Source organism: Cuculus canorus, chromosome 8, assembly GCF_017976375.1.
Source record: "Cuculus canorus isolate bCucCan1 chromosome 8, bCucCan1.pri, whole genome shotgun sequence".
Classification (NCBI taxonomy): domain Eukaryota; kingdom Metazoa; phylum Chordata; class Aves; order Cuculiformes; family Cuculidae; genus Cuculus; species Cuculus canorus.
Window position 1 is genome coordinate 6,716,429 of NC_071408.1, and position 25,812 is coordinate 6,742,240.

At 48.4% G+C, this 25,812-nt stretch overlaps 3 protein-coding genes across 19 annotated transcripts in view; all 3 read left to right on the forward strand.

Moving 5' to 3' along the window:
* Positions 1 to 1,127: 1,127 nt before the first annotated feature.
* Positions 1,128 to 9,035, forward strand: FMO1 (flavin containing dimethylaniline monoxygenase 1). Its single transcript, XM_009559884.2, has 9 exons — positions 1,128 to 1,256; positions 2,675 to 2,845; positions 3,035 to 3,223; positions 3,308 to 3,470; positions 4,191 to 4,333; positions 4,674 to 4,873; positions 5,419 to 5,774; positions 6,808 to 6,880; positions 8,032 to 9,035. Exons 2-9 carry the CDS (start codon positions 2,720 to 2,722, stop codon positions 8,372 to 8,374), a joined length of 1,593 nt encoding a protein of 530 aa, XP_009558179.2. The 5' UTR covers positions 1,128 to 1,256; positions 2,675 to 2,719; the 3' UTR covers positions 8,375 to 9,035.
* Positions 9,036 to 9,240: 205 nt separating this feature from the next.
* On the forward strand, positions 9,241 to 16,003 carry LOC104058359 (dimethylaniline monooxygenase [N-oxide-forming] 4). 3 transcript variants are annotated; one of them, XR_008451007.1, is made up of 9 exons: positions 9,241 to 9,632; positions 10,850 to 11,011; positions 11,311 to 11,499; positions 11,703 to 11,865; positions 12,272 to 12,417; positions 12,776 to 12,975; positions 13,158 to 13,510; positions 13,817 to 14,031; positions 15,247 to 15,383. XR_008451007.1 is itself a non-coding variant. In XM_054073144.1 (9 exons), exons 2-9 carry the CDS (start codon positions 10,880 to 10,882, stop codon positions 15,614 to 15,616), a joined length of 1,623 nt encoding a protein of 540 aa, XP_053929119.1. In that variant the 5' UTR covers positions 9,241 to 9,632; positions 10,850 to 10,879; the 3' UTR covers positions 15,617 to 16,003. The 3 variants fall into 3 exon arrangements, 2 of the variants coding, with proteins under 2 accessions (XP_053929119.1, XP_053929120.1); XM_054073144.1 differs by having other exon boundaries at positions 13,817 to 13,886; positions 15,247 to 16,003; XM_054073145.1 differs by lacking the exon at positions 9,241 to 9,632 and adding an exon at positions 9,801 to 9,937 and having other exon boundaries at positions 13,817 to 13,886; positions 15,247 to 16,003.
* A 1,462-nt stretch (positions 16,004 to 17,465) lies between these two features.
* PRRC2C (proline rich coiled-coil 2C) overlaps positions 17,466 to 25,812 on the forward strand; it is a 73,668-nt gene continuing 65,321 nt past the window's right edge. For all 15 annotated transcript variants that reach the window (XM_054072580.1, XM_054072590.1, XM_054072582.1 and 12 more), the window contains exon 1: positions 17,466 to 17,613. The gene's annotated coding sequence lies outside the window, so the exon portion shown is untranslated. The remainder of the gene's footprint in view (positions 17,614 to 25,812) is intronic.

The following is a 25,812-nucleotide window of genomic DNA, read 5'->3' on the forward strand; positions in this document are numbered from 1 at the left end:
CTCAGCACAAGGCAGGTCAGTCCTGTGCCTCCATGAACCAAACATGTTCTGTTCAGGTGCCTGGGTCTGTCACAAAGCTCAGCAAGTGTTTCCTACGGCTAATTACTCTCCTTGTTACCAATATGCATCTTATTTCTGCATCTAGTTTCAACTCCCAGCTACAGGCCTGTCCCATGCCTTGGCAGATCAGAACGCAGGCTCTGAACAAATGTCTCTGTTGGGTGGAGCTGCTTTATTTACCACCCTCTGTTCTGCAGACCTTGGATGGGTTTTTCTCCCCCTCCCTTGCAGTCTTCTCAGTTATTCAAACTGCTTAAAGAGCTGGTATGAAATCTGGGCTCATTGTTCCCCTTTGTGAATGGCAAGGTGATGCCTTGGTGGGGCAGCACCTTTCATAGCACCCCATGCGCTCACATTGCAGAGCCTCAGTGAGTTGTCTGCTGTCACCCCCATGGCACAAATATCACTATGGCTTTTTCTAAATGCTGGTTTTCCGAACGACCCAGTCCTCTGTCAGCTGTATCTCTGTGTCCAGCTGTATTCATTTGTAGAGATTTCATACTTTCTCACCCCTAAATTTATTGAGTAGCTGGGAGGAAAAGCCCTGTCCAAACCCACCTTGTCGTCTTCATTTCCATGATCATTTACACCTAGGAGATACCTGGAAGCATGCCATGTCCTGCATCGGTATTTCAGCTAACATTTCTGCTTTCTCTGTGCTTTGGACCTTGGCACACTGGTATTTGTGGTTATTTCATGCTCTCCCAATTCGCATGCGGAGCCTCCTGCCCACCACCAGCAGATGGTGTGGCTGATGACACGATGCAGCCTCCATAACCCATGAGCAGTGACTGCAAAACCAGCTCTCTTTTTTTTTTTGCGAGGCATCTTGGGTGCAAAGTCCTGCCAAAACCCTGCTGTCCGTTGGCTGCTTTAGGCCCCTTTTGGAAGGCAAGTGAAAACATCCCACAGCTGGAGCCGCCCCCGCACAAACAAGTCCTTCTTATAGGACTATGGGACAGAACTGGACCACTGTGATCTCTCCCACCTACTTGATTCCCCCTTTAGGAATCAGCAGCAGGTTGTCTGTCTCACCTCGCACAATGGCAGGGCAGTCCAGCCCCTCCTGCTGCAAACCCCAGTTGTGCAACTACTGTGGGAGTGCCAAAGCACTGCATCTCGCCTATAAATCAGGAGCAATAAGTGCTCTCCGCGCAGCAGTGGCGAGACAGAGCACAGGCAGTCAAGGCTAAGAGGTAAGTTTTCCCGATGGGCTGCAAAGCCTTTCCATCCCTCCCTGCCCCATACAAGCATGCTGCAGTGTTAGACTTCTGAGATTAGCTGTTACAAATACTTGCAGGGGCACTACGGGAAGTGTGGCGGCAACAGGATCGAGGTAGCAGAGACAGTGTTTCCTGGATGGTATTTCTATCTTCTCTGCAAAAGAGTAGGTTATTAAATTAATACATAACTGGGAGATGTTTGACCTAAGTTAACTCCCACCATGCAAAAAAAATGCCAGCTGCACCACTGAAAAAAAAAGAGCAGCTTTTGCTAGTGCTTTCTTCATTTAAAAAGGAAAAAGTTCAACCTTACAAAGCGGAATATTCGTTAGGTGCTGCCTTCCCATGGAAAGTTGAAATTGCGCATGGTGAATTTGGTGTTTTGTAGAAAAAGCTAACCCCATTTTTGTACTGAATCTTTTTTTTCTGGTGAATACACCATCCCATGTGTCTGGTGGAAGCTGAAAGAGGCTCTCAGGCAGAGGAGCTGGTGTCTCCTGGCCATAGTGCCATCCCGATACACCAAGTTAATAACTCAGCCAAGCAGGAGGCTCCCTGTGGGCCGTGGAGTTAAGCCAGGGCTTGGAACAGCCTTTCCAGGGCACTTGTGTGACGGCCTCTGCCCCAGCAATGTCCAGCCTGAGCTATGCCATGTGGCCATCATCCCTTGTTTCACTGTCCAGCATTATCAAGAAGAGTGCTGATCCTTAAAGGGCTGGACATTGACCCAGGGGCTGAGCCCTGGGGTTGAGCCTTTTGCAGCCCTGAAAGCCCATCTGTCCAGCCCAGACCTCCCCAGCAGAGTAGCTTTGGGAGACAGACAAAAAAGCATCCCTAAAGCCAAGGCGTGCTGCACCCCCAGCTCCTCTGATGGCTTCGATGGCCACGTCAGAGCTGCAGCGTCTTCCCTGGGGATGGGGGGACAAGACCCAGCCAGCAATGCAGGGACAGAAGAGACCCCATGCAAGTTTTATTTTCTTTTCTAGGAAAGTCAGGGTCAGATTTCCAAAGATAAACCACAAATATTTGCAAGACTGATAAGGAGGCATAGTTTAAACACAACATGTAAATAAAAGGAGGCAGTGATTTGTGGCTTAACTACAGACTTTCAAAGCAAGTTTCAGGTCAACCGCAGGGCTTTGAAAACAGGCTGGCAAGCACGCTGTAAAAGTGGATCGATTTAATTAAAAAAAAAAAAAAACAACCAAAAAAACTCAAACCATAGAGAAAATGAACGTTTAAAGGCATTTAATCTACTTTGTGAATTAAGAGCCCAGAATGCTGGCAAAGGGAATAAAGTTTTGGGGTGGCATATAGAGAAATCCTGTGCATACGGTATGCCAGCAGCTGCTCCCTGAAAGGGTAGTGACCATCTGTGGGGTTTCTCCCAGGTCGAGTCCTGTTGGCAGCCCAGGTTCCTGGCGCACACAGCAGGGATGAGAGTGGCAGTGGTGGGTGCAGGTGTCAGCGGGCTGACAGCCACCAAGTGCTGCCTGGATGAGGGTCTGGAGCCCACCTGCTTTGAGCAGAGCCGGGACATCGGGGGACTCTGGTGCTATACGGTGAGTTAGCACTGCCTGCCCTCCTTCCCATGGGAGCTGCAGCTCTGCAGGCTCATGAGTGGGTCAAACTGGGTTCCAGGAGGTGGGAAAGGGGTGCGAGAGCTTGCTGGGTGCTGACCTCTCCCAGCTGCACTCCCCGAAACCAGAGAAAGGGGAGCAGGACTGATGCACCCTGGGTTGCCATGCCAGGAGCACATCGAGGCTGGCCGACCAAGTCTCTACCCATCGGTCATCAGCAACACCTCGAAGGAGATGTCAGCGTTCTCTGACTTCCCCTACCCTGAGGACTTCCCGGTGTTCCTGCCCAATGCTCGGCTCCTGGACTACCTCAAGCGCTATGCCAAGCACTTCAGCCTCCAGGAACACATCAGACTCAGGGTGAGTGATGGGTGCTCTGGCACTGCTCTGCTCCGCATGTGTGCTGAGCACCGGTGGTGATTCCACTTGGCTTCCATGTTTCAGACCACTGTCATCAGCATCCGGAAACGCCCTGACTTTGCCACCACAGGACAGTGGGATGTGGTCACAGAGGCAGATGGGAAGCAGACGTCACACGTCTTTGATGCCATTATGGTTTGCAGCGGCAATTTCTCTGAGCCATCACTCCCCCTGCACTGTTTTCCTGGTACAATACATGTCTGCCTGTGGTTACCTCTAGGGGCTGGGGGGAGAAGGGCTAGCAGTTCCTTGGGAAAGTGCTTCCTTCCTTTCCTTGCTTCTGCTTTTCAAAACTCTTGGATGAACAGCAATATATCCTCATACTTCAGCAGCTTTGTCTTTTCAGGCACTGGCCCTTTTAGCGCAAATTTCCAAAGCAGGATGGTTTAGCCTCAGGGAAACTGTCTGTAGAGTACGCAAGATGGAATAGGATCCTCTCAGTGAAGTTACATCATGTTTGATAGGGCTGTTTTCATCACTGCTGTGATGGAATCCCCCCAGTGCTTCACATAGAGAGGGTTGCCTTGTCATCAGTGCTATCAAGTGCTTCTGAAGCTGCTCATAGGACAGAATAAGATAGTCAGTGGCTTTCCTGCATCTTTGTATTGCCATCTTGTAAAGGCTGAGTCCTGAGGCTGCACCACCACAGCTCTTGCACATAACTGTCTTCCGTGTCCCACTCATCACAAGTGTCCCTGCTCGCTCCTGCACAGAGATGGGCGAGACCCCATTTTGGAGAGGAAGCACGGGTTCTGTTCATGCGATAGAGGGCTGGATCTTCCCAAGTGCCCACTGGCCAGTGATTGATCTTCCTCGCTCTTGCTATCTGGATTGTTTCTACACCAGTTCTCCCAGTAAAACCCATGAATGCTCAAGCAAGGACACGCTTTGTTTCTTTCTCCCCAAGGCATCGAGCTCTTCCAAGGCCAGTACTTTCACAGCCGGCAGTACAAGCATCCCGACGTGTTTCAGGGGAAGCGAGTCCTCGTGGTTGGCATGGGCAATTCAGGAGTGGACATTGCGGTGGAGGCCAGCCGTGTAGCTGCAAAGGTACCGCCACCCAGCCACTCCGGGGATGCAGGGAGGGTGATGCTGGAGGCAATAGCTCAGTTTGTCATCACTGCAGGGACAGCAAACTGAGTTTACCCTGTATGGTGGCCAAATAGTATTTCTGGACCTGTATTTCTTGGTCAAAAACCTACCGTGTAAGCAAGCTGCTTATTCTCTTCTCACCTGTTTCACCTCAGTCTCTAGCCACCAGAAGAACTTAAAGATGCTATTCCTGCTCTTTCATTGTGCAGCTCTCCATGCTGTGCCCCTCTGGAGTTACTTTATAAAGGCAAAGCAGTAAATTCATTACCCAAATCATTGATTCTCCACTCTCTCCTAGGTGACTATTAGCACTGGCCGAGGTGCCTGGCTGCTTAGCCGTGTGTTTGACCATGGCTACCCATGGGACATGGTTTTCAACACTCGCCTTATGAACCTGATCAGAAACAACCTCCCTGGAGTCCTTTCACGGAGTTTTATTAACTACAAGGTGAACCAGCGGTTCAATCATGAAAACTATGGCCTTCAACCAGAGAACAGGTACTTCCTGGTGGCTCCCATCCCATGTAGAGTCATAGGGTTTGTGCTGTGGGCAAACAGGAGATGTCCAGCAATCCACATCAACCAGTGCAATAACCAGCTCCCAGAATGGGATGATCTGCAGTGGGGAGTTTGTAGCCCAGCAGAAGAAGATAAGCTGTAGTGCCCTTAGGTGGTGCAAGATGGAGCATACTGGAAAAGCCCAGGAAGGACCAGGAGGAATTGTTCTCAAGAGACTTCCTCGGAAAAGAGGAGGAGGAGAGCTTAAAGCATGGATCAGCTCTGAAAAGGGATGGTTTAAAGAGTAACCGAGTGAACAAAGGAAGAAGGCAGCAGATGCCCACAAGTCACTCAGGCTGTGCAACAGGGTGACACTTGTACAAGGGTGAAATACGTCAGTGTTTGGAGAGAGGGAAGGCAGGATTGTTTGCTCAGAGCAAATGACACCAGGGTGTCGTAGAGCTGGAGGGCCCACGGGGAGGAGCAGAACACCAGCAGGGCTTGTTTGTGGTCTCCAACGCTCAGAGCCCCTTGGCTTTCCACAGCTGCCTGGTGCGCGAGCCTGTGCTGAACGATGACCTTCCAAGCTACATCCTGACAGGGAGGATCACCATCAAGCCAGGCGTGAAGGAGTTCAAGGAGAACTCAGTTGTTTTTCACAACTGCCCTGAAGAGGAGCCCATTGATATGGTTGTCTTCTGCACGGGCTACGATGTTTCCTTCCCTTTCCTAGAAGAAGAAGTCATCAAGGTGGAAAACAAGCATGCATCCCTCTACAAATATGTGTTTCCAACCCACCTGCAGAGACCCACCCTGGCCGTCCTTGGGCTGATCAAGCCACTTGGAGGCATCATGCCTGTGACAGAGATGCAAGCGCGCTGGGTGACCCGTGTCTTTAAAGGTAGGAGAGTTAACAGGAGCTCTCCTGCGTATCAAAACACAGTTTTGACTGAACGAGTCTTGTCCCATTTATGCACCAAGAGGCATTTCTGTCCCTAAAGACCCCAGAGTTAAGCAGCTCTCTTTGAAGTGGACAAGGGAGCGTTTCTAGGGCTCAAGCTTCCCAAACTATTACACTTCAGTTGAGTTACTTACATACATAAGTGCATGCTAGCTCCAAGCTACATGCAAGTTCATGACATCTACTTTAAATAATTTTTTTTCCCATTAAGCTGATGCTTTTAAGCTAATGTTTTGTACCCCACCCGCTTTGAGCCAAGAGAATGTGCTCCATTTCTTACTGTGACTCAGCTGATCTGTGGTCCTGCATCTAAGCCTACTATCCATGATCTAAACCAGGTTGTTCCAGACAGTACTTTCTCTCTAAAATATTTTACAAGTCAGAGCACAGAGATGAAAATGTAAACCTGGAGGCACAGATAAGAGCTGTCTTCAAGATAATGTGGTGGATCCATCCTGGCAGAATTTGCTGTGCTTTAAGGGACAGAGATGTTTGTCCACCATGACTACCTTACGAGAACTAGTTATAATTATTGGGGTGAGGGAATTAACCTGCTGGGGGTGGGGGTATGCTGTTGTTTTTTTTTTTTAATAATAACAATACTAATAGTAACAATCTTCCCCTGGGCTGGTGTGGAGGGCTGCATCGAGGTTCCTCCATAGAACCAGAGGAAGCTCTAGGGTTTCTCTTTGGGACGATCTTCTCTGGGGCTTGCACAGCCCATCTCACCCCACATCATCATCTGCCAGTGCCCTGACAGCATAAATCTGTAAAAGCAGGAAAAAGCGTGGGTGAGTTTGTACCAGTGTGGAGGGCTGGTCTCTGCTAGAATTGCCACTGCCAAGCTAAATCAGAGCAAAGAGGCTTTCCTGTCCTCCCAGGAAAGGGCTGACACGTTTTGCACCACTGAATGAGTTTACAGGTTCCTGCCAAGAGTTAAACTCTGCAGAACACTCTCCTCTCTCTCTTTTAGGCTTATGTCAGCTACCTTCTCAGTCTGTCATGGAGAAGGAAGTATGTGAGAAGAGCAAAAACCGAGTGAAATGGTAAGCCCTAGGGGTTCCTCAGTGGATTGAAAAGCCCCTGGAATTTGTGGGGCAGCAACATGTAGGCTCACACTCTGCAGCTCCCCCCTAATAGCAGAGGTGAGGTGGAGATGCCCAGATCCAGCCAACCTTTTATTCACTTGCACTGAGCCAACATAACCTTTGATTTGACACTAACATTTTCTATGTTGATGATGAGAAGAAATGAATTCAGGGTAGTTGAGACTAAACCTTGCTTGGGAGTTGGGGTAGTGTGGCCAGGGTCCCCAGGGACTGAGAGGTAAAATGGCAGAGAAATTGATGGTAATAAAAAAAAGTAATTCAGCAGGAGAAAAAAACATAAGCCAAGCTGAGGGGCACATAGAATTATTTTACTTCTCAGTGTAGAGATCTGTCTCACTGTGATCAGGTGTCTAAACTCACCAGAATGCAGTTCACGGGCAGGCAAAAGGCCAAAGTAAGGGCTAAGACATATTAGGAAATATTCATGACAAAAGACCAGAAAACCAGGCACTGTACTAATACATGGCTTACCTCAACCACTGTAGGAGAAAATGTATAGAAGAGTGAAATACAGACTTGCACAGAACTATTGCTGTACAGTACAAGGCTAAACACACATGGCATTTTTCAGCCCACTGAAGGTGGGACATGAAGCTGTGAATCCTGCAGAGAAGGTGAACTGGAAGCCATTACCCAATTCACCATGCATTTTTCCAATACTTGGTGGAAATGAATGTGAGTGAAAGTGAAGGATGCCACCTTCCTCATGATGTACATGACCCCTCTGCAGAACAAAGGGAAAATAACTTCAAAACACCCCCAGTGGTCTGACAAAGTGTTTTAGAAAAGGTCCACCAAGGTAAAGGAGGGACAGATGCAACTCGTGAGTGATGAAGTAAAAGATCAGCTGACACCCATGCAACAGGTGTGTACCAGAGCAAGCACCACTTTGCATGTGCTATGTCACAGGCAAGTTTTGAGTCCACAGAGACAGGTTCCTTCTGCATGTATGCCCAGTCCTTTCCTGAGATGAATCCTGTTGCCTTCAGATGTGATAACAACAGCGATGCAGAACATCTGACCTTCAGTTCCTCTCAGCCCTGTTGACACCAATCCCTTCTCCTTTTTTCCTTCTCTAATTCATTAAGGTTTGGTCTGACCTATGATGAAGTCCTCAAAATCGATTGTCTGGGCTACATGGACAAGATTGCCTCCATCATCGGTGCCAAGCCCAGCATTCTGAGGCTGCTCCTGACTGACCCCCAGCTGGCCTTCACTGTTTTCTTTGGCCCCTGCAGCCCTTACCAGTACCGGCTGGAGGGCCCTGGACGCTGGGAGGGGGCACGCCAGGCTATCCTCACCCAGTGGGACCGGACTCTGAAGCCCACTAGAACACGAGTCCCCGCCAGATCCTCCAGCTTTTGCCCTTCTCTCCTGACTGTGATGGGGTTCCTTGTGCTCCTGGCTGCCCTGTTTTTTGGTTTCCAGTAGAATACAGAGCCCATTCTGGTTTTTTTCCCCTTGTCCTTGGGTGCCACAGGGTACCACAGTGAAAGAGATTTTGGCAGATCACAAGAAATTTAAAATTTTACCCAGCAACACAAACATCTCTTTGCTCCAGCTCACCCCTGAGCGCAGCTTTGCAGACCTGATTAGCCAAGGATGGCAGCCTCCCCCCAGTATTTTATCACCCCTCTGCTGCTCTCCTGCCTGCTGCTGTGAGCAGAGCATGGCTGTGTGGCACAGCTGTGTAACATGGCCATGCCCAGACCACGCTGGCCAGGAGCAGCAGGGACAAGGCCAGGAAAAATAGCTTTGAGCGTCGCAGCCAGAAAGAAGCATGGGGTGTCTGGCCTTGTCCCGAATTAGCCAGGATCTGGGGTCTTTAGTCCAGCAAGGCGTTATCTGGGCTGGGTAATAGAAGTCAGGCTGTCCCTTCTTCCAGTCTTAAATCCTGTGACACAAAAATCCCAGTTTGGGTTGAATTGGTGCATCTTTCCAGCAGTGGAGCCCTGGCTGTGGGGGTTTGTTCCCTCCTGAGACTGGTGCTGATACCCTGTGGGGCTGAGCACTCCCAACACCCCTTCCCTGCACTCCCCACCTCCAAGGCGATCCTGGGGCTTTGTTTTATGCGGAGAGAGACTTTCAATTAATAAAATTTCCTTGGCTGTGGCAGGAACATGCTGCAGGCCGCTGCCTTGCCGTCTCGCTGTGTGCACGGAAGGAGCTGGCAGGCGTGTGCCTGCATTGGGGCTGTGTCAGCAGATGCTGTGGCAACCCACAAACCTGGGGCTACAAAGGCTTTCACTGACCACCAAAAATTAGGCTTTGCTGGTCACCGTGTTCCCCATCCATGCTGTCTGCTTTACTGCTTTACTGACTTCCCTGGGATACCAAGCAAGTGCCTGCCCAGCACAGGCAGCACACAGGGGGAAATGGATCAGGACAACCCCAAGCTGCTGCCAGGGATGGGGCAGTGCTGAGCTGCAGCATGGGAGTCCTCGCAAGAGCAGACGCCCTGGGATTACAGTCTGGATTTCCAGCAGCACCTCTGCAGATAAGTTGAGAAATTTCTGCTGGTGCATTTAAGCAGAGCAGTACCGAGAAGCTCGGGTGTAAAGGTCAGTGGTGCAAGAGCCGTGGTGAGCTGCCTGGACTTCAGCCTCTCCTTTAAACCTGCGGCTAGAGAAACTTGAAGTAAAGTTCGGCCGAAGTCCAAGCAGCGAAGGCGCAGTGCTGCCCCGCCAAGGTTTGCTCCTTGCTTCTATCCGTCTGGGTTTTGCGGCTTTAAAAGCAGGCGGCTGGGTCTCCAGCAGGGGTTTGGCATTCATTGCCGGCTACACCTCACTGCTGGTGTGGGGAGGGGGGGGGGGGGGGGGGGGGGGGGGGGGGGGGGGGGGGGGGGGGGGGGGGGGGGGTGTCACTGGGACCCTCCGGAGCAAAGGCATCCATAGACAGCACTGGGAAAGAGGGGTGGCTTCAGCACCCCGGGCATGTTTCTACCCTTCCCCAAGGCCAAGGGAGGCTGCGGAAAAAGGAAGCAAGCAAGTGTCGGTATGTCCTGCCCTGATCCTGTCCTGTCCTGAGAGACTCAGGCTGGGAGAAACTGGCTTCAGGATGTGGGGGGTGGGGAAGGGAGCGTGGGCTGCGTCCGCCTTGCTTTTCCCGGCGTTTCTGCTGCTTCCTCCAGCTCCTGTTCAAGTTAACTCGCTCTTTTGACACAAAATCAGGTTAAAACCAAGCTATAAATGACTCTTCCTTCAGGCTTTGCAGTAGGAGTTGTTTGTTATCTAATCTAAGTTCACATGGGTTCATTCTTTTCCCTTGTTTCTTTGCTTTCCAGTCAAACTCGGTGCAGCTCAGTTTACACACCCCGAGCTTTGAGTTCCTCCCATTTATAACCTGCGTTTCCTGGGTTTCTTAGCTTTTGTATTTTCTGTAATCCCAGCTGCCTTTCCATAGTGCTGTCTAATTCATGAATCGCTGTGCCGGGCTCCTGCTCAGCCAGGCATCTCTTTTTTTTTAAAAACAAACCCTTTTTGTTTTCAAGAGAATGCTGTTTAATGAGAAATTAAAAAGGAAAGCATGAAAACGAGCCAGCTTAGCTGAAATACTTTCTTGAAAAGGTTTCCCTTTGCGCAGGCAGAAGCAGACAGCTGCGAGCTGCCCTTGTTTGGGCCAGGAAAGAGAACACATAGATGTAGCAGTCCAGCGAAGTTTAAAAGTGCCTCCCAGTGAAGTTTAAAAGTGCCTCCTTCCTCCCCCTGCAAGTGGGGAATCACTGCGTCCTCAGTGGGTAATGAGCAGCACTCACCTTCAGTGCTTAGATCAGGAGCTGGCAATGGCTTTCTCCAAGGACAGTTCTTCTCTGCGGACACCTACAACCAGAGAAGACAAGGGGTGTTTTGCCAGGGATGGGAAGAAGGGACTGGTATTTTGGTAACCCCTGGGCTGTTTGATTTACAGTTCCTTGGTCAACGCCTGCTGCAGGACAGCATGGTGCAGCGTGTGGCCATTATCGGGGCTGGAGCCGGTGGGTTGGCCTCCATCAAGTGCTGCCTGGACGAGGGGCTGGAGCCCACCTGCTTCGAGAGGAGCGAGGACATTGGGGGACTCTGGCGCTACACGGTCAGTGAGCTCTGCCTGCATGGGGAGGATTGGCCCTGGGTTTGTCCCCTCCTTCGGGTTCCCTGTGCCTACAGCAAAGAGGAAAGTGTGACAATGCTCCCTGGGGAGCATCCCTTTCCCAAGCACTGGGCTCCCACCAGCTCCAAGGTGGAGGTGGAGGCAGCAGAAGCCATGGCCACCGGGAGCTAGTCCTGGTTTATTTCTTCTATCTGAATACAAGGAGGAAAAATACCCAAATACTTTCAGGGGAGCAAGTCCTTTCCCGCACACCTGCAAACAGCACCTCTGGTTTCACACAGGACTCTACAGACAGTGGGAGGGTCAGTGTGTACCGTTCAGTTATCACCAACACCTCCAAGGAGATGTCCTGCTTCAGTGACTTCCCCTGCCCAGAGGATTTTCCCAGTTACCTACCCCACAGTCTTCTCCTGGAGTACTTTCGGATGTATGCCAAGAATTTTGATCTCCTGCGGCACATACGCTTCAAGGTGAGCAGGGACCCCAAATGCCACAGGGAGAAGGACCAGTGGTAGCTGCAGATACCAAGGCATCATCCGGGTGGGGCAGGAGAGATGACCCGCGGCTCTCCAGGGACCCGGCCTGCCCCTGGCAGCCCCAGCCCTTAGCAGTCAGGTACTCTCTGAAACGCGACACAGTCCCTGACTGCTGTTTTGTTGGGCTTTGGTGCAAGACAACAGCTCTCAGCGTGAGGAAGCGCCCCGATTTCACCACCTCAGGACAGTGGGAGGTGATCACTGAGACTGACGGTTTCCAGGAGCTGCATGTCTTCGATGCCGTCATGATTTGCACTGGCCATTACCAGCAGCCCTACTTACCGCTGGCTTCTTTCCCAGGTAAGCCTTGCCCTGGCAGCTGGGCGGGCTGGGGCTGCTCCCCAGGGTTTCACCCAGCACCCACAGCTCTCTTGGCTGGATTTTCCTCCATCAGCCTGCCTGCTCCACGAAGCCCCCATGCAGGGGCAGGTGAGGCCCTCACCCCATGGGAATGGCAGGGGACATTCCCAGGAATGGGAAAAATGCCTTGTAAATATGCAGCCAGGCTCCTGCATAAGAATTTGCAAAGTAACACCATGCTAAGGAGGTGCAGCAGGTTGGCATCTCACAAGAAGCCAAGACCTCCACGGATTCTCAGCATCAAGCAGAGTTGGAGGCTGGAGGGTCAGAGGTTGTACGGTCACAAGGCTGGGGCAAATCAGTAGGAGATGCTGTCAGTAGGAGTTGCTCCCTGCTGTCTGCCTAGGTATTGACACTCGCTTCAAAGGCCAGTACCTCCACAGCCTGGAATACAAAGATGTAGAGGCTTTCCGGGGAAAGCGGATCCTCGTGGTTGGCATCGGCAACACCGGTGGGGACCTGTCCGTGGAGCTGAGCCATGTGGCTGCAAAGGTACGGCTCCATGGTGGTGCCAAGCCCAGCCAGGGACCACAAGATGTAGTGGCCTGTGGTATTCACAGAAAGCTTTGCCTACTGGGTTTCTTGGTAAATAGACCTTTATATTAGGGGCAGTTGAAGAAGCTCTGCTATTCCTGGAGGGTTTGGGCCACCTGAGGAGCAGAGTGGCTGTTCAGCAGTGGTGGGATCTTTGCAGAAGCCACCGTGAGCTGTTTGGTGTATCTGGATACTATCTCTTTCCCCTGGTGTAACCCTCTGGGCGCCCGAGCACAGGAGGTAGCATCTGCCATTTGGGGCAAAAATTGGCAATGAGATGTCTGGGCAGAAAGCTGAGTCCTGCCTTCTTCGCTAGGTGTTCCTCAGCACCAGGAGCAGCACATGGGTGATCAGTCGGGTCTCGGATCATGGCTTCCCCTGCGACATGGTCAACACCACCCGCTTCAACCACTTTCTCAACTGGCTTCTCCCATCAGCCCTCACCAACAGGATCAGGTTTAGGAAGTTCAATTCATGGTTTAACCACGAGATCTATGGCTTGGCTTCCACAAAAAGGTGTTTTTTTCTGACTGTTTTGTTGGTTGGTCAGGGGTTTTAATGGTGTGAAATCCTTAATTTTTAATCTCTGGGGATATTTGTGGAGTAGCAAACCATTGGAAGGGAACTCTGGCCACAAAAGATGTTTCGGGTCCCTCCCAGATGCTAACATTGCTGTCCTCTTCTTTTCCAATTGCAAGCTCCAACTTCAAGATAATTGTTAATGAAGAGCTGCCTTTTTGCCTCCTCTCTGGAACTGTCATCTTGAAGCCAAAAGTGAAGGAGTTCACTGAAAACTCTGCTGTTTTTGAAGATGGCACAACTGAAGAAAACATCGACGTGGTGCTTTTTGCCACAGGATACAACTTCTCATTTCCCTTCCTTGATGAGCCTGTTCGCAGCCTTATCGATGATAACCGTTCCCTCTATAAGTGCATCTTCCTTCCCCAACTGGAAAAGCCGACGCTGGCCATCATTGGCTTAGTCCAGCTGACTGGTTCTGTGATGGTGGGATCAGAAATGCAGGCTCGCTGGGTGACAGGGATCTTTGCAGGTGGGAGATGGGGTGCAGGAAGGGAGGGTTCTGCTGGGGTGGGAAGTTTGGGCTAGCCTGACCTACTGTTCACAGAGTCTAGGGCATATTTTGGCTCCTACCACAGTGCCCATGGTGGCCATGGGCATTAGTAGGACTGTAGTCATTGCCCCGACAACTGCATCCCCATGTCCCTGCTGCTCCATGCATGCTGCTGTAACCAGCAAGCATGAATGCTCTCGATAAAGGGGCTGGGAGTATGGGAAGGGGGTGAACTTTTCAGCTTAAGGTATTTTTTGAGGTCTCCAGTTTTTCTGTTCTTCTTAGGCTGGAACAAGCTCCCACCCGCCAGCAAGATGATGGCTGATGTTTTGAAGAAGAAGCCGTCGGTCAGTAGGTGTGTGATGCACTTGGGGTGCAACAGGTGCTACGTGCCAGAATAACCCCAGGAAAAAGGGGTCCCTACAACAGTTGTGCAAGAGACCCTCCTAGGACATCCAACTCTTCTTGGATGCATTTATTCCCTTACCACTCATAGTGAGGTGAGGAAATGCTGTTGTGGCTCCTTTATGGAGGACAGACCAAGACACTGATGGTATGATGTTCTGGAGCAGCTTACAGCAAGACCCAGGAGCTGCAGGTCCTTTCTGCTGGGCATCTAAAACCATGCCCTCATTCACAGCATCTCAGGCTGGAGGTTTGGTTTCCTCCAAACTAAGGGTGCCATCTCGTGGCTTCTCGCTCCCAAATCCAGGCAGTGAGGAGCGCTGGGGTCAGGGCCAAGCCCCGTCCAGAAAGCCCTCTGGAGCTGAATGATGCAGGTGGGAGGGGCGGGTTGGTGGTGGGTTTTGAGGATTATGCAAGCCTGGAACGTGTCCATCATGTACGTGGGAGCTGATGTCCTGCCTTGTTGGCACTGCAGTTCTGCAGGAGGTCGAGAGGTGTCTTCAAGACTGTGGGACAGGTGAGGTGATGGCGGATGTGCTGCTTGCAGCAGCTTTTGGGAGCAAGAGGAGGGACTTTAGGGCAGCCAAGGAGCAGGTTAGGGTAGGTCTGCCAGCCAGGCAGGGCTGGATCATAGGACACTGATGAAAATGTGAGACAAAAGAGAGCCACAGGGATTGTCACCAGGAGCCCTGGCTATTGCGGACTCGCACACTGTCCTCATGGATGCTGTTACACAGAAATATGGGAGTCTGAGGTGAAATGGAGACAAACTCGAGGCGGTCCCAAATTTGCAGAACCAGAATCAGTTCATGTCCTTCCTCCTGCAAGGGAGATGAGGCCTCTAGCAGAAAAATCCTGGAGGTCCCTCCCAGCACGGGAAGATTTCTGCATCTCCCAGTTTTTCCCAGTCCCCTTTGGCACTCTTATCTGTGAATGTCTGCTCCTCTTCCTCTCAAAATCAGCCAAATCCACACTGTGAACCTCAGGGAAGGATGTAGTGTGAGTATTTGTGGTATTCCATCACTGGAATTCCAAATACTGGCTGTATTATGGTAGAATGGTTTTTGAGGGCACAACAAGTTTGCAGAGACAAAATAAGCTTGTGCCTGTTCACTGCCCCACGTAATTGCTGGGGACCAACCCACAGATGCTCTTTGGGTGCTTTTAGGTGTATTTGAGGCTGAAGGAGTTTGGTCCCAGAGACCAGGGCTCAGCTCCGGTTTGAGCCCAGAGCTTTTGATTTTCCTTGGAGCCAGGAACCAATATGGGATGATGTTATTTGATTTTGTCTTTTTTATGCCCCGTTGAAGGAATCCATCTGAGAGGGAGAACTTGAAGATGAGTTTTATCAGCTACACTGATGACATTGCATCATGTGCTGGTGTAAAGCCCAGCGTGCTGAAGCTGCTCCTGACAGACCCCTATCTGGCCCTGACCATCTTCTTTGGCCCCTGCACTCCCTACCAGTACCGACTGGTGGGACACGGCAAGTGGAGTGGGGCCAGAGAGGCCATCCTGACTCAGTGGCAGCGGACACTGAAGCCCTTGAGAACTCGGGTGGTGGATGACTCCTCCAACGTCTCCGACAGCCGGCACTGGATGCGCCTCCTGGCCCTGTCGGCAGCTCTCATGGCAGGTTGCCTGCTTTCTAAGTACCACAGGTCAGGCTGGAGCCCCTGAGTAGGTCCCCAGCTGCAGAAGAAATCTGGTGAGGCCTGGTCCCCGGCAAGCTGGGGATGATGTGAAGTTGTGCTGCGGGGTACTGTCAGCAGGGCTGGAGCTGGCCCAGTGCCGGCAGGAGCCCAGACACTGCCTGGTGCCTGGCCTCCTCCCACCAATGTTTTACCACATGGAGGATTGACCCCAAACCGGCTGTGCCCACCTTGCAACAGCACCAGGGTGGATCTCCAAAGGGCTTTTGAGAAGAGCCCTTTTGAGATAGGCTTGTGTGCAGGGAAGCAGCCTTCCTCCCTGGCTAGCCAGAGCTTCTTCCATCAAATTACCTGTATCAATATTTGTGTTTGTATGGTAACTTTTGGAATATGAAGTAGGGAACCAGAAATAAACCCCATGGATTTGGTTTTATCTGATGGATTCATTAATGGTTTATTATTGGGGATGAAGGGAGTCAAGTGGAGCCAGTGCCCCACATTGTGGCAGAAAGGGAGAGCTCCTTCCTAAGAAGTAACACCCTCAGTGACAAATCACAGTGGGTGAGCATCTCTGACATTGCTCGCACAGCCTCAGGCTTGCCGGGAATCCTAAAGCCCATGGCGAGAAGGCAGACCCTTCCAAGTATCTGCTGGTGACTTCATCTGGGAATTTTTCTGCAAAACCAGTGGACAAGCCCTGCACACTTGGCATCCCTCACCAGCACCAAGGAGTGAGCCTCCCGCAGAGCAGCACCAGGCAGAGGGCACTTCCAGGCCCCACACATGTGGACGGGATAGGAGTGATTAAGGGGATGGGGACGGGGATCATATTGGAGATGGGGACAGGGACGGGGATTGGATGCAGTGGGGATGGTTATGGGAATGGGGACTGAGGTGGAGATTTAATGGGGATGGGATGGGGATGAGATGGGGATGTGGATAGGATGTGGATGGGGTGGGAATGGGGATTGGGTTGGGGATGGGGAAGGCAATGGGGACAGAAATAGGGATTGAATGTGGTGCAAAGGTTATGGGGACAGGTATGAGGATTGTGGTGGGTCGGTAAAGTTAGGGCTGGGATAGTTACACGGATGATTATGGGGACAGGAATGGGGATGGAATGGGATGTGGATGGGATGGGAACGGTTAAGGGGATGAGGCTGAGGACAGGGATGGGGATCGAGTTGGGGATGGGGAAGGGGATGGGAATGTAGTGCGGGTGGTTATGGGAGTGGGGACAGAGATGGAGATGGCATGTGGGTGAGATGAAGATGGGGATAGGATGTGGGTGAGATGGGAATGGTTAAGGGGATCAGGACGGGGATTGGGATCGGGGATGGGGAAGGTGATAGGGACAGGGATAGGGGTTAGATATGGTGGGGGTGGTTATAGGGATGCGGATCAGAGTAGGTGGAGATGGTTATGGGGGTGGTTACGGGGATGGGTATGGTTACAGTGATGATTATGGGAACAGGGATGGGGATTGGGTTGGGGATGGGGATATAGTGGGGATGGTTGTGGGGATGGGGAGAGGGATAGGGATGGAATGGGTATGGGATGTGGATAAGATCGGGATGGGGATAGGATGTGGATGGGATGGGAATGGTTAAGGGGATGGAGATTGGGCTGGGTATGGGGAAGGCGATGGGGATTGGATGGGGTGAGGATGGTGAGGGGGGATAGTCTAGGGATGGGGGTGGTTAGGGGGATGGGGACAGGGATGGGGACGAGGATGCAGAAGAGATGCGGGGGGCGCCTCGCCCGGCAGGGGGCGCTCGGCGCCCCGCGCGCGCGCGCCCGCCCGACTGCGGCATGGCGTGGCCACGTGCGCGGCAGCGCGTGGGCGGGGCGCGCCGTGACGTCAGACGTCGCTCGGCGCCGGCTTGGCCGCCCGCCATCTTGGCCCCCTCGGCGCGGTGGAAGCGGCTGAGGCGTTCGCGGCGCCGGGAGCGGCAGCGCCTTTGCCGAGCACCGGGAGGCCCCGGGGACAGCCCGGAGCGCCGGCCCTGCCGCGCTGCGCGTCAGGTGAGCGTCCCCCCCTTCCTCCCCTCGCCTCCCACGGCGCGGCCAGGCGGCGGGAGCGGCGGCGGCGGGCGGGCGGCCTGCGCCGCATGGCCCCGGGCGGGGGCGGCTTCCGCTGGGCCCTGCGGCCCCGGGAGGGCGCTCCCCGCCGCCCGCAGCCCCTGCCGGCGCGGGGCCCGCATCGCCGTGGTGGGGCCGCTCCTGCGGGGTCGCGGGAGGCTGTTCCCGCCGCCGTCCGCTCGGCTGCCCCCTCGCTGCTTTTGTCATGGCTCCGGGTCCTTCTCGAGGGAGGTGACGCTAGAAACGCGCCGTCCCCGTGGTGCCTCCTCGCTCGCTTTGTGGCTGGGATTCTTTCTCTAGCAGCGCGGGAGGATGGGAGGCTTTTCTTACGGGATGCCGGAGCCGCATGCAGGGCGCAGCGCTCTGTTTCCTTACTCGGAAATACCAATCCACAGTTCTTGAGATGCGTGGTAAAAGGCTGCTCCTGGGTTATCTGATGTAGGACTGAGTGAAGCACCGTTCAGGAAGGTATAATTTCTGTGCCTAGAGACAAGATTTGTAGGGGTGGGTTGAGTGGAGTCAGGGTTGTGCTTACGGGTAGCGCTTAAAGGATGGTGAAAGCATGGTTAGATGACACGGCTAAAATGCAGGCAGCTAGGCGGTGGGCACGACGCGATGGGCATAATGGGAGCTATCGCCTTGGGATGCAGGGATGGCAGGTCTTGAGGCTAAAGATGTCCCAGGTGGATTCCAGTTTAGGCCCCCTTATGGGGAAGGGGAGCGCGTGTGAGAGCATGGTATTAACCATTGAATGAAACGTTTTGGTTTTTTCTGTTTCTTTCCTTTTTTTGTGTCTCACGTATGTTTGGTAAGCTTTTTCCTTTGTGAAAGGTCTTGAACCCTGTGTTATTGAGGAAGTACCTTTTTTCTGGGTCACTCTGATTACTGGGGTCAGATGGGTACAGTGGTAGAAAGTAGCATTATTTCCAACAGAAGGAACAGAACTATAATTTTTAATAGCTTTGTTTCCTCTGCAGTGAGGCATCAGGCGTGCCCATTGTCTGGTCTTAAGAGCTCTGCTCAGACAAGAAACTGCTTTTGGAGGGGGGAGGAAACAGGACATGATCTCATTTGTCCATCAGTGAGAAACAAAAGGATTACCGTCTAATACAGACTGCCAGGAACTGAGTGGCTGTCAATTTTCTTGGAATTACATAGTCTAGAGAATTTTTCTTCAAAGCTAGTTTTAGGGTGTTTTAGCACAACTAAAGAGTACAAGGAGACTACAGTCTCCTTGGGACTACGGAATCTCAAAGTTTTGGAAGTTCTTTGAACTTTGTATGTTCAGTGAAAAGGCAATTTGTTCCTCAGTATTGTGTTTAGTGACTGGGGAGGATAACTGCTTTGGTGGAGGTCTGTGTTCAAAGGTTGGCTGCTTAAACTGAAATGAGAATTGGATAGGCTAGTGCTTGTGTGTGAAGGCCAGTATTATGGCCTCTGTGTATGTCCTTGTCACCAAGAACTCTGCCTTAGCATATATTTCCTGCAGAAACTATTGCTTTGGTAAATAATAGCTTACAAAAGCCATATGAATCAATACACAATAATTTCAATGAGTTTTGCTAATGAAAATATTTTGTCTCCTTGCAGTTCAACAGCAATTGATAATTTCTTTATTGTCACGTAGACTTCAGAATAGGAACCTTGGCTTTTTACATCAGTAAAAACAGCTACATCAACCTGCAGCTTTACCTTGGTTACTGGGGTCCTTGTTCAGTGGTACAGATTTATGGTATGCACCTCTGTATGTCCTGTTTCCCTACATCCTTAAGTCTGCTAGGGGCCGTGAAATGGGATGCAAGGAACAAGGAAAAGGCTACAGTTCAGAAGGGAGCTCTCTAAGGTTTTGTTCTGTCTGAGTGAGTGCTGTATGTCTGTAAAGAGAAGGAATGTAGGTCAAAACAGTGGTTATATCGTATGGAGTTTATTTCAGACCTAAATGTCCTAGGTTACTGAAAGTGCAAGCCCTTTGTTCCAGGATTTTTTCCAGGCTAACTAAGGGGAGTGATGTGAAAGTGGAGACAGGGTGGAAAATACAGTCTAAATACCATATAAGCGTGGCATGGATAAGAGGCTTAGATGTGGAGACAGAAAGAAAAAGGTAGCTCTTGCAGAGGGATTAAACCCTTTTATAGGGAGCTCCTGCAGAGGAATAACCCCCCTTAGCATATTGGAGATGTAAGCGAATTAAAAATATTCTTTCCCTGTCTTTTGAAGAAGAGTGGAGCGTCTTCAGAGGCCATGTAGAGTAATGGAGGGTTTGAGGGGAAAAAAAAACTCCGCCCTGAAAATGCACCACCTTTCCACTAGTTGGGAATGGATGTTGGGCTTGTAATGACGGGACTGCGAGTGGTGTTTTACTGGTAGAACCAGTTGATCGTCTTCTGTAGGGAATTTTTTCTGCACCTAGCTTTATGCCCTCATTTTTGGAGGGGTCTGAGTTTCACAAAACCCCATAGAAATTTCTCATGGATGAAAGCAGGTATAAAAATAATAGCTGAGATTTGTTATAGGAGATGGGAGGAAATACTACTGTGTGCATGTTGTTGAAACAAAAATGAAGTGGACAGAAGTCTTTAAAAGTATATAAAAGCATAAAGAGCAGAGGAAGATGAAGTCCTAATAAAAATCAGATGAAGACAGCTTTTATGTCTATGAAGAACAGGCTAACAGAAATAGACTGTTTTTATTACAAATACCTCAACCATTACATAACATTCTAACTAAATGCTAACAAACGAGTCCACTGCAGATTGCAAACACATATTACAAGGAGCAGCTGTATATCCTTCGTATTGTTCATGTTTTTATATATCTGGCACCGTCTTGAGTAACAGTAAAATTACAGTGCAGAATCAACATTATGTATCTGCAATACGAAGTATGATGGTGATAAGTTTTAACTTATAGGTATTTGAAAGTAATGTGAGCTGTGCTTTTAGGGGATTACTACACCGGAGAGAAGAACAGCTATGCTTTATATTTGGGTGCATCGAATGCATGGGTGGTGCCTGGTGAACTGCAGCATTGCCCAGTGCCTAGTGACTGCTGAAAGTGTGGTCTATTAAATATCTCTTTAAATCAATGTACAGATGATGCTTAGGTGAAATGGCAGCTTTACTCAATTTTTAGTTAGTTGGGATATAGGATGTGGCTCATTGTGCTTGGAGGTACGGAATGGTTTTTCATAGCAAAACCAGTGATAAATGGGTTGCCCTTTTTTTTGCTGCACTGTTTGATTAAGCTAGCAAATCAAACTTTCTCTGCTTAGAAAAGAAAACCTTTTCAGATTGTCCTCATTAAATCACATAAACAGATACAGCTTATTTTAAAATTAATATTTTGTAGGTGTGTGACTTTAATATTTCTAGATTTTAGTGTTTGTATATTTTAACTTCTGTTTTAACGTTATGACTGTAGAGTTTGCAGGAGTAATAGTTTAGGTTATTGTTGGCAAAAGAAACATTATTTAAACAATTTGAATCTTCACCTAAGGTGGAAGTGAAGTAATATCCTCATTTTGTTTAAGAAGTCAATGATTTTCTCCCAATTTAAGACTTTATATGCTTTAGGACTTAAATATACTTCTTCTATTTCAAAGTCACCTTATATTCCACTGTGGGGCTTCACTGTCTTTAGATCGATGCTTTGATGCTTTCATTTCGCAAAAAATCAAGTTATTGTATGTATTGACAGGCTTGTTTTATAATAGTGTTCAGAACAGCTGATGCTTCCTGTACTCATGGGTCTAGGTGTATATATAGGTACAGAGCAGAGATGCTCTAGTGAGGTAGAACAATAACATTTCTTCTTGCCAATGTGTGTAAACAGTCTGTAGGGAAGATGCCTACTAGTAAGAAAAACTTGCCTTTGGCTTGTGACATAGGTTCTTGATTAATTGGCTGGAGTCATTTAGGCGAGGACATGTTTTTCATGCCACAGACCAAGCTATCAGTGTGGACAGATCTTTTGTAATGTGCATTTAACTTCAGGTAAAGAAAAGTTTCTCCATAGTTTTTGAAAATATATTGAGCCTTAATTATTTACTTACTGCATCTTGAAAGCAGAATGTCAAGGGACACAAGGAAATTTTTTTTAAGCAGAATAAACACAGAACCAAGAGCAACTGAAGATGTTAAACTTAATCTGTAGCCATCTGGTAGATGCAAGTTAACTTCCATGGAAAATGGGTTCTGTAATGCTGAAAGGCAGATACGTAAGCTGGCTATGGTGATAAGGCTTTTTTTAATTTAGCATCTCATCTTTTTTCTTTTTTTTTCTTTTTTTTTTTTAACAAAACATGGCTGTTTTGAAGCTAAAGCAGAGGGCTGAAGTTGACCATTAGTGTAGTTAACCATTGTTGTCCAGAACTGTTGTCTGTGTGGTTTTCGTAGCTGCATCTCTTGCATGCTGATCATTCTTTTAGTGAAGGAAGAGATTTCCCCTGTTCCAAGAAACTAGTGAGTCACAGGGAAAAACATGTAACCAGAGATCCAGAGGTTAACAAGGCAGTAGGTGGAAGAGATTTGAGCAGCTGTGAGTGCTTTCCAGGCTGGACCAGACCAAGGAGCAAATTCTGTCAGATTTGTATGCAGGGGACTGAAGTTTTTTATTGGTGTATTATAAGCTGGTGTGTTTTGCAATGCTGGTACTCACTATCACAGTGGGAGTATTTTAAAAACAGTGAAAACAAATATGCCATAATGTCTCTTAATACACTGGAGAAATTGTGGGGTATTTTTGATGTATGTGTATTAGATTAGGAATGTGGTAGGAGTTATGGGCAACGCAGAATTTGATTTTTGGACAAAGTAGGAAGTTCTGGAGCTGGTGACAGGTGGCTTGGTTCACTATGTAACTGAGAGTAACTTTTTGAAAGTTTTTTTCATCCTGCTAGGGTTGTACAGAACTCTGTATAAAAATTCTTATTTTGTAGATTCCTGCTGTTGATGAGAGTACTTCCATCTTCAGGTTAGAACAAAAGTATCTTGAGAAGGTGAATAGAAGAAAGTTGGAAAAAATAGCTAAAGAAGAGGGGAATTAATCTTGGCACATCTATGCTGAAGAGGAATGAAAATCCTTAAGGATGTAGCCCTAGAGTCATTCTTGTGTTCTTCCAGAATATTCTGGAAGCTGTAACTAGCTGTAACTATTTATGTTACTTAAGGGCTGATCTGTGAATAGGGGCTTTGGAAAAAACAAATTTTATTTAAAAAATTGCTTGCAGCTGAGGTCAGGGTTACTTGAAAGGTGCTGAAAGGTATGATGTGGAGAGAAATCCACTGCTCAAAGTGGGTTGTGGTTCCTTGGGAAGGATGATGAAACTAAGAGTCACTTCTTTTGTCAAGAAGTGTTCATTATTACAGTGGGGCTTGGAAATCTTGGTAAAGGAGCAGGAAGTCAAACTCCTGAAGATTCTTTGAGTTATTCACAGCAATAAAGGGTTTTACATTTATCTTTGAATCTATCCTGCCCTCTTCCACTGTCCTGTTCAACATGAGGTGGGTGGGGAGGGTTGGAAATACGCCACCAGTTTAAATGGCATTGTTTCAGAGTTTGTAATGAAGTGCAAAGGTTTTTTCAGTGAGATTATTAAAATAAAAGGGAAAAATTAAACAGGTGAGAGATGGGTAATTTTAAATGGCTGCAACTTCTGCTCATCTGTCCAGAATCTGGTCTCTTTTACATATCTATTGATTATCCTTCAACAGCTTCCTAAAAGGAAGTGTTTCACACCAAATATTTTGACTGACATCCTATAGCTGTTGTTTCTACTACCTTAGCCCAGACAGCTCCCTGCAGAACAGATCCTGAGCAACGTTCAGCCTGCAGCTGGAGTCGGATCTGCTGAGGCACAGCCACAAGGGAAATGCAGCTCACTGTTATTCTGTGTTCAGAAATAAGAAAATCCAGTAATATGTGGAGGCTTCTTGCTCATACCTTATTTTGCTGTAGGGTGCAAACAGTTCCATTTCCTTTATTTTTGCTGATGGGTCCTCAAACCCGCCAATGAAATCTAAATGTAGCAAGTGCAGAGAAGTGCTGACCATTTGAATCACTCATTTGCACGGGCGTGAGGATCCCACTCTGTCATCAGTTGGGTAGCTTCTTTTGCAGCCCTACTGCACACTTCCTGTTTTCTCCCCAGTTCTCAGCCTGACAGAGCATCTGCTACTTGGGATGCCACTAAGGAGGAGACTCCCCACGTTACTTTCTGTGTGCATGGGGACAATGGGTATCCTAGTATTTTTGCCTTTTCGGGCTTCTGCCGGATGACATGATGCAATTAAGAAAGGATCAAAGTGGTACTTGTGACAGCACGCTAAGTGTGTTTGTAATTTTTTTTTTGAAGGACTGTTTGTAATCTTTAACATTAACAGCTGCTTTTACAGAGAGCAGCTGTGGTCAGAATAAACTGACCTAAGAAGCCTAGTGAATAGTTGTAGTTTTTGTAGTTGAAAAAAGAATTCTTATAGGTTAGGCAGGTTGCATTATTTTTCTGTATTCAGTGTAAAACACTGCCCATCAACCTACTATTTGAATATTGCACTTTGATAGCAGGTACATGGCTTGTTTCTGCAAGCATTTGCCTTAATTTATTCCTTTATCTTTTCCTCAAATACGCAGTGTTTCAGTTTTGAGAGCTTTGAAGTTTTCTTATTCTTCTAAATAATGGAAATTTCTTTAATAAATGCTTTTGCAGTTGTTGAAAATGAAAATCTCATTTGGCATCTGCATGTTGAAAAGCTAATTTGGTGAAAGCACTTAGGTTGTTTGGTTCCCAGAAGTAGTGAGAATGCATCTTATTATGATGCTATCTTTAATTGTATAGAAACTGTTCTTTTTTTTTTTTTTTTTTTTATTCCTGGTTCTGGCTTCCTTTCAGCACTTCAGAGTTCCTGCCACAATTAAAAATCTACATATTAAAAAAGTTTCTTAGCCATCTGCATGAAACTGGAAAATCAAAAATCTGCAAAAATTTTGCTGTAATACCTGGTGACAAAAAAAAAAAAAGCCATGTAAAGAAGCTGCCAGACTATGAAGGAGTCAAGTAATCTGCCTTAAAAGTGAACTGCAAAGAAATTTTGGTCTTACATTTTAAGAAAAGAATACATTTTTATTTGAAATGTATTCAATAATCTTGCAAAACATCAGAATTATTCTGATATTTGAGGATTATTGGAACATGGCAAGAATGGCTGTGTTGTGTTATTGCATTAGCTTTATGGTGTGCTAGTTCTGGCTTACACGTAGTATGTGCTGTCAGTCTGGAATATCTTGGAAAAAGCTTTCTGACAATGACACTGTTTAAATGTACTTTGATAGCTTGAAAATGGGCTGATACTTGAAGGAATGTGTTAAATATGGTACAGTTAGTAATAGTTATTAATGTTTGTTGTTTTGACTTTGGTGGTGGTGTTATTAAGTTTCTTTCCACTAGTCTGGTTTGTGTAGAATGAATGAGTAAATGAACTAGATGCTTGTAATATCGATGACACCAGTAGTGTGTTTTATGTGATCACTGTACCCCACTGGTGAAATTTTAGAGTAGTGATTGTTCTTATATAATGTAGACTTTAGTCTTTCCAGGCTCTGGAAGCTTTTTGTTCATGTATTGGTTGGTGAGACACAAGATTCATTTTGCATTGCTTCTTTATTGTGCCTCAGCCGAAACTGGGAGGTGCTCTGAAAAGAATTGTAAGCTCATTCGCTAGTCTGTCAGTCGTTGGTATTGGAGTTTGCCAGCAAACATACAGAGAACTGTTCCTTTAAAGCCGAGTCCATGTTTACTTCAGTCATCACTGGGAAGCTATCTGGGACTAATACAGCCTTCCAAAACTGTGACTGTAGGGACAGAAGCAAGATATGCTGGATCAGTGTTGAGGTTGGTGTGTTTATACCAAGGTCATTCTGTTCACATTCTGTTCCATTCTAGTAGGGGTGAATGCTGAACCCAACATGCCTTTTGTCTACTGGCATGTGTACAGGGTTTTTTATTCTCATAATTTTATGGTGCCTGTGATGCATGCAACTATGGTGTACAACTTCAGCCTTTATGCCAGTGCTCTTTGTTGTTTGGTTGTATGCAAGGTCCATCAGTATAGTAGCCTAAAGAACTATCCCTCATGTTGCAAAGAAGTT

Coding starts and splice junctions, on each gene's coding strand:
- FMO1 (XM_009559884.2), top strand. CDS start 2,720: ATGAGAGTGGCAGTGGTGGGTGCAGGTGTCAGCGGGCTGACAGCCACC. Junction 3,471..4,190: donor CCCCCTGCACTGTTTTCCTG/GTACAATACATG, acceptor TTTCTCCCCAAG/GCATCGAGCTCTTCCAAGGC. Junction 4,874..5,418: donor GGCCTTCAACCAGAGAACAG/GTACTTCCTGGT, acceptor GGCTTTCCACAG/CTGCCTGGTGCGCGAGCCTG.
- LOC104058359 (XM_054073144.1), top strand. CDS start 10,880: ATGGTGCAGCGTGTGGCCATTATCGGGGCTGGAGCCGGTGGGTTGGCC. Junction 11,866..12,271: donor ACCGCTGGCTTCTTTCCCAG/GTAAGCCTTGCC, acceptor CTGTCTGCCTAG/GTATTGACACTCGCTTCAAA. Junction 13,887..15,246: donor AAGAAGCCGTCGGTCAGTAG/GTGTGTGATGCA, acceptor GCCCCGTTGAAG/GAATCCATCTGAGAGGGAGA.